Source organism: Peromyscus leucopus, chromosome 2 (genome assembly GCF_004664715.2).
Source record: "Peromyscus leucopus breed LL Stock chromosome 2, UCI_PerLeu_2.1, whole genome shotgun sequence".
In the NCBI taxonomy this organism is placed as follows: Eukaryota; Metazoa; Chordata; class Mammalia; order Rodentia; family Cricetidae; genus Peromyscus; species Peromyscus leucopus.
Window position 1 is genome coordinate 4940344 of NC_051064.1, and position 7710 is coordinate 4948053.

Genomic DNA, 7710 nt, shown 5'->3' on the forward strand with positions numbered 1-7710 from the left:
CCACTGCCAGCCTGCCTTATTACAACAAAAGAAAACTCAGAGGAGTTCCCCGCAGGGTTCACACAACCAGATTTACCCTCACCAACTACAAGTGTAGAACTCCACAAGGAAGAGACGCGATCTCTGCACAGTTAGCAATTTTACATCTAATTATCCAACCAGCGACATTTGATGCATTTGTAGCCATGATTTTAGTGACAACAGCAGTATATAACATGCCATAGCTTAAAATAATTTTTTTTCTTAAAAGAATAAGATTTGTGATTATTTTTCCCGTGAGGTGACTTTGATGATATATAAGTGTAGATCTCAATCCTTATCGTCACATGTATTGTTCCCTTACATTCTTCTCATCTGACTTACATTCATTTTCTTGTTGTTCTGATTCACAAGTACCACTGGCATGACCAATTAACTACTGAACATGTCTGATGAAAAACTGATGAAGGGGAAAGGGATTGTGACCAGCCATTATTGATTACTCAATATAAGCAAAGGAACTTTCACATGTATGATCACATTTAATCCAAACAGCAATGCTACCAAGAAATATTGTTATTTCATTCCACATCTAAAGAACCTGTTCCTTAGAAAGTCTACTACTTTTGGCCAAGAGTGTGGGAATGAGTGCAAGCCTTTCCCAGACCAAACTATGTTCTCAGCTGAAGTTGTTAGTCTTTATTAGTCATTGACTACTGCATCATAGACATTGACAAACAGTCTCAACAGAAGCATTAGAAGTGATCTCCATGACTACCCTTGATCCCATGACCACCAGCATCTTGATATATGACAACAGGACTTTTACAAGATCTCCCAGCTTAATTCTAATCTATCTTTTATGCCACAGACTCATAACCATTAATAAAAAGAAAGGAACCTGATTATGCTGACATCATCTTGCATTTAAATAAGCTTAGATAATGGAATTTCATATAATTATTATCTGAGATCATCTAGTTCAAGTTCTTATTATATTTGATACTTACAGACATTAAAGAAGCATTAAGAAATAAAGGAAGGGAAAGAAACTGACTTCACATTTCTTGACTTCCAATAAGAAATCTCTAAGTCATATTTTTCAGAGGACCAGAAGTTTTCTTAAAGCCACCTTTCATACATGTCTTCATTTAAAAGTAATGTTTACAGTGCCAAAATACTACTACACTTGCCTTGAAGCAGAGTTGGGGGAGGGGGAATTGCAGAGAAAATATTTTGTAAATTGAGATGTGCTTGGGCCTAGCCTGTCCAGGACCTCTAAGTACACCTAGCAAAGTAATATGAAATGCATAACAAAGTAGATATTACTAAAGAAGAAAGTCCTTAGTGAACTCCATAGACAATATCCATAGTGAACTCCATAGACAACACCCATAGTGAAGTCCATAGACAGCATCCTGAGTGAACTCCATAGATAGCATTCTTAGTGAAGTCCATAGACAGCATCCTTAGTGAACTCCATAGACAGCATCCTTAGTGAACTCCACAAACAGCATCCTTAGTGAACTTCATGGATAGACAGAGCCTCACAGCTGCCTTAGGAGCTCCTAGCTGGAGTTTTCTGATTGTCAATCAGGACCACAGGCTGATGACATCACTCACTGCCTGTGCAGGCCTACACTGGCTTCTCCAACATTTTCATTTAAAATCACATCAACACAACAGGAGTATGCATCTCATAATTTGGTATAAAGTTCCCAAATAGCAGGCCAACTAAAATTCCTGAAAATATTTTCTTAGAAACTCAGAAGAGTTATCTAAATTTCCTTTTAAAGCTATCTCAAACTCAAATTAAGTCTTTGATTGCCTCCAGCAAACCCGTTGCTTTACTAATTTGGGTAAGAAGTAAAATCCAAAGCCAACTAATAAAGCTAACTCTAGCGTTTACTCTTGTGAAGTGCTTTTCACACTGGAAGCTCTGTTGTCTTCCAGCACAAGAAAGGTCTCGGCATCTTCTGAGTTTTCACGGGAGTCCAGCTGGCACTATCTTCATGAGAAAAAGACAGTGCTACAGCTTTGCCTCATAATAACTGAGCAAAAATAGAATCCACTGCATCTGCACTGATTTCCCCACATTTCCAAACAATTTCATTTCTCTGCATGTGCCTTTTTTCATTCTCTTTGTGACTTTTCAATGTATATGAAGGGCTCATTTAAACCAATTAAATCACGTTACTTTGAAAATCTTTCCCTAGAGTCAACTTTCTGCTTCCACCAATTTTTAACTTTTGAGGAAGTACAGGGTATGTGACACTTTTTCCCCCCACCTACAGCCTAAACTTGAAGGGAAAAAGAACATGTCACGTTCATATATAACTAATGATGAAGCTAACCACCTGCTAGTTATATCAACTTGGAAATTTAGCCTTCCTGTGCCTTGGTTTCCTCTCTGTAAAATGCGACTAACAGAATCTCTACTACAATATTTTGAAGATTAAGGAAATCAAACTAAGCCAAATCTATATGGATGCAGTTGTCACGTTAGGTGACAAACACATGCTCAGTGTTGTAGTGTAAAGAGCCCTGTAAGCACAGACACTTAGCATTAATAGGCTTTAATAATAAGATGATTGTGAATGAGTCCAGAACCCTGTAAGCACAGACACTTAGCGTTAATAGGCTTTAATAATAAGATGATTGTGAATGAGTCCAGAACCCTGTAAGCACAGACACTTAGCGTTAATAGGCTTTAATAATAAGATGATTGTGAATGAATCCAGAACCCTGTAAGCACAGACACTTAGCATTAATAGGGTTTAGTAATAAGATGATTGTGAATGAATCCCAGAAACTATATAAGGAGAAAGGCAATTTTAAAATTTTCTAAATGGAAAATAAATAATATTACTAATAATTAGCATTTCAAAGTTCAATTCAACCGCCATTTCATACCGTTAGGCAAAACTACGTGCCTATGGTCATCCAGTGTAGAAGCACAAACTAAAAAAACTCTAGATCCACCTTTTCTTCATCAGTTCCCTCCTTAGAAAGTTCACTTCCCAGCCCAAGGCTAGTGCTTTTCATAGTAGGGTTCCTTGTGCAAATAAATATCCACCAACCTCATGCAATGTGGCCTGCTATAAAAGACACCATCAAGACCTTATAGCCCAACCCAGCCAAGGAAATGAATTCTCCTGCTTGGAACCATGTGATGTCAGGAGCCATTGTCATGAGCTATTGTAGCAAATACAGCTTGTAGCAATAGATAATTGAGATGTCAACCCACCAGAGGAATGTTTCTCAGATGGGGTACCCTATTCAAGCAAGGCTTGCAGGCCGTTAACACTGAATACTGTTGCTTTCATCTGTAATTTCCTCTGCAATAACAGCTATGCTTTCTCCCCATTACCATGTATTTTCATGGGCATACATATATCCATGGATGGTCAGGAAGATGACTTTTCATTAGCTGTACAATTTTTTGGGGGGAGGGGTTTCAAGACAGGGTTTCTCTGTGCAGTTTTGGTGCCTGTCCTGGATCTCACTCTATAGACCAAGCCGGCCTCGAACTCACAGAGATCTGCCTGGCTCTGTCTCCCGAGTGTTGGGATTAAAGGCTTGCACCACCACCGCTCAGCAGCTGTACAGTTTTGATATATAGAAAGTGTATTAGGAGATGCTTCACAGCCAGATCTATTGTCCCACGTGGACTATAGACGTTTAAAGCCTGATTTGTTCCTTTTACTCAGACTAACAACAATAACAGTCTCACTTGAATCTAACACAAACTGCACACATTTAGCTCATACTTACCTCAGAGCAAGTTCAAACTAGACTAAAGGCCTTTGGAAATAGACAGTAAGTTTAAAACTTTACAGTTATGCACAAGGTCAGAGTCACAAGTGTCTACCAAGATTACTAACACAAAGCAGCCTAAGGAAAGCCTGCCAATTCTTCACTTGCCAAGTTTGCTGACAATAGATCCATGTCTCAAAGTCTGTCTCATTTGGGCACTATGGCCCTCCCTCTTAGTCCTGAAACCTTGAAAATGTGTTACCATGGTAAGTGGCTCCGCTCCTTATCGCTTACCCTAGGAATGTGCTTTTGACCGATGAGAGGTAACTCTTGTAACTTTTTCTATTGCTTCAAGCCTCCTGTGAAGGAGGAATTATTAGGCTCGATGAGAAGAATCAGGAAGATGAGAACAGAGAATTAGAGCTAAGAAATTATAGACAATTAGGCCAAGAAAATTAGGAGAACAGCAGAAGAATAAAGAGACATAAAACAAAGTGTGGTGTGAACAGATTCATTCCTTCACCAGCAGACATTTGGTTTTTCCTCACTTACTGTAGTGTCTCTTTTGAACCCTAAAAGAAGGTTTTAAGTCTGGTCCTTAAAAGCCTTCGTTAATGTGACTGCCCCTTAAAAGGGAAGATTTTATTTATGCAAGTGTTCATATGCACAGTGCAATTGCATTGGTTTTTGTTCTCATGAAAAGCCTTTATGAGGAAAAGATGGCTGTGACATCCTTAGGGCATATGATTACGGTCTTAACCAGCGGTGATGCAAGGACATTCGAAGTGTCATGGAAAGATGATTGGCCCAGACTGACTATGCCAGTTTGTGCAGGGCAGCACTGGAAACACGGCTCGGCTCGAGTTTGGAAGGGCCATCACAAACAAGGTTTTAGGTTTGGTACCAAAGCCGCCTCTCTGGACCTCGGTTTCCCAATGTGCCTGTGGGCAAGCACAACCTCCTTAAAATAGCCTGAAAAGGGAACTAAAGAATTAAAAGGATGGAGAAACCAACAATGTTATACTTTATTGCCAATCTCGGAATTTATACAGCAGTGAATATATTCCAGATTTCTTTATTAGTCATTTGACCTTTTGATCATAATTTAAACAAAGAACAGTGTTGTTGCTGTTGTTGTTGTTGTTAGTATTAGAAGTCCAGGGTTCAGGTACAGTTCCTCTGTAAAGGCTTACCTATCATTTACAAGGCATTTGGTTGCAGAGTTTGATCAGCAGCAAGAGAGGGCAGCGCATGAGGAGGGGTCATCTAGAATAATAAAGATACTTGTAATCTTCTCTACTGTGACATTTCTTGGGCCCACATTTTCCTTGTGAAGTGAAGATGATCCCATTAGAAATTCCTCTTTAGACAGATACCGCACTGGGTTATTTCTAACCAAACATGTCCGGCAGAGGCTAGGGTGGCCCTCCTCTTTCCCTGGACCACATGGACTGACCTCTTCTGCCTCTGATGTTTTCTAGGAGAGGCATGCTGCGGAGGTGCGCAGGAACAAGGAGCTCCAGGTTGAACTGTCTGGCTGAGGCAGTGGCGGGTATGGCACGTCCCTCCCATAGTAAATCCCCCTGCCTATATTATAATGGATCATGAGCTATCAGTATGGGAAATGTATGACATGGTTTAAAAAGAACTCATTATTAAAAACAAAACAAAAAACAGAATCAAAAATAAAATAAAATCAATGCGGTCTCTTTGCAGAATGTTTTGCTTGATGTTTAAAAAAGTACCTTGGATCTTATTTTGTAAATATTTACATTTTTGTTAAAAAATACAAGTATTGCATTATGCAAGTTATTTCATAATCTTACATGTCCTGTAACAGGCTTTTGATGTTGTGTCTTTCCACTCCCATGAATTTGCGAGGTCTGTTCTTTTCGAAGCTCCCCATGTGGAATTCTAGTCCCTGCCCTTTTCATTCCAACAGAAAAAGGAGGTCAGTAGACAGTCTATGGTGCTAGAAACCCACCATTGCCTAATGACCTAGATGACTTCAGAATCTGAGCTTGACCATGACCTAGATCCCAGGTAGTGTGTCTCTCCATGTGAGCCTCCATTTGTCTGCTCATAATCTGCTTCCTGCCTAGAAACCCCAACGCCAGGCTAAGGAAAACCACCGAGCATAGCACTCCTTCTGCTTCTTGTGCACTGTGTGCTACAAATGTGTCTGGGTTTTAGAAAGGGAAGGGTGGGAAGACAGACCTGAGCTCAGTCAGGGCAGAAGCAAAAGGCTGAACCTCCTCCAGTGCTGAACACCAAGGCAAGGCTGAAGGAAGGGTTCGAGGAGCCCTGAAATCGCTCTTCATGAAGTGGGCTTACTTCTCCTGTTTCAGTTATTTTGATGGAATGAATTAATTAGCGTGTCGGGTGGCTTATTTGTGGATGCCATGGGTGATGATGTTCATTTTAAGCTTTTGCCTGTAGTACAAGCACATGATGCTGCTGGATATTTTTCCACTTGGAGACTGTGAGCTGGTTGTTGCGTTAAAAACACAAACAAAATCACAAACACTGTGGACTTTTCACTCAAGCTGGTCTTTCCTCCCCAGTGTAGGGCAATCCTGCCTATAAACAAAACCAAATCACTCCATCTGTGACGCTGACGCAGTTAGGGGGGCTAGGCAGGGCATTTGTGCCAACTAAAAGAATCAGCAGATACCCAGCATAAGTACCTACTGCAGTTTTGAAGTCCTTTCTCCCCCAACTCCCAACTCCCGAAGGTTGCTGCCTGCATATTTACTCTTCATTAGTGCTATTTTCCTGTATGTCATTGTGAGCAAGCTGTGATGAATAAAGAATTGGAGTTCTGTGAACTAATAACCGTTTGGTCTGGTCTCTTGGCCCTGGATGTTCTGACCCTGGTGTTCAGATTGTAATAGGGTGGCTGCTGAACTGGGCCATCTCACAAGCAAACAGGCAGTAATTAGTTTGGAGGAAGCCCATGGCCTGCTGGTTGACTTCCCTTGCAAAACAGCGGGCCACTTCTTTTCCCCTCCCTTGGACAGGCAGACACAGTGGGAAAGGCCTTCAGCTGTTCCCCTTAGCGACAGGCAGAGTGGAGGAGGAGCTGGCGGTCCAGGCTAGTCGTGCTGAGGAATCGAGCCTCATTCCAGGCATTGCGAGGTGCCTGGCACCACCTCAGGTCCGCTCTTGCTGCCCACAGGACACCCCCAGCCTGGGCCGTCTGTTAAAATGTGACTTCCCTGCCACCCTGCCCAACGGTGTCCTGCCAGTGAGCACGCTGGCCACATGGACACAGCGGGGTCCTGCCAGAGGCCCAGATGGATATTACAGGACCAGACGAACAGCATCCAGTTTGAGCAGAAATCATAAATAATGGAAACAATGCAGATTTATGAATAAGTAAATGGGGCTGTCACCCACAAGAACACTGGCTAAGTTTAAGGTTGAGGTCACCTTGTGTCTTATCTTTACTGTCCTTTATTATTTGTGGGATAATAAGACTGTATAACACTGTAATCAATGATACGTGTACCTTTTCTTCAAGACAGGTTCTCTGATGTAGCCTTGGCCGTACTAGAACTCTCTATGTAGATCAGGCTGGCCTCAAACTCACTATCTGCTTCTGCCTCCCATGTACCAGGAGTGCAAGCCTACACCGTGAGAACATGTCTTTTAAAAAAAGATACACACGCTTTTTATTTTATTTTATTTATGTGTGTGTGTGTGTGTGTGTGTGTGTGTGTGTGTGTGTATGTTGCTTGCCTGTATGTCTGGGCACCACTTGTGTGCAGTACCCAAGGAAGCCAGAAGAGGGTGTCGGATCTGGGTCTGGAGGTACAGATGGCTGTGAGCCACCTTGTCTAGGCTGAGAAGCAAAGCCCGGTTCTCTGAGAGAGCAGCCAGTGCTAAGTACTTGAGCATTTCTCAACCCAATCTGCGTGCTTTTAGACATCGGACTCCTGATTAACACAGGGCAGGCTCTGTTTTCATACTAAC

General features: G+C 41.8%; 1 protein-coding gene across 1 annotated transcript in view; it reads left to right on the forward strand.

The window, feature by feature from the left end:
- The window catches only part of Stmn2 (stathmin 2), a 53190-nt gene extending 46620 nt beyond the window's left edge, over positions 1-6570 (forward strand). The window contains exon 5 of the mRNA XM_028890419.2: positions 5217-6570. Within this exon, the coding sequence (XP_028746252.1) occupies positions 5217-5276 (60 nt within the window). The 3' untranslated portion in view covers positions 5277-6570. The remainder of the gene's footprint in view (positions 1-5216) is intronic.
- Positions 6571-7710: the final 1140 nt, after the last annotated feature.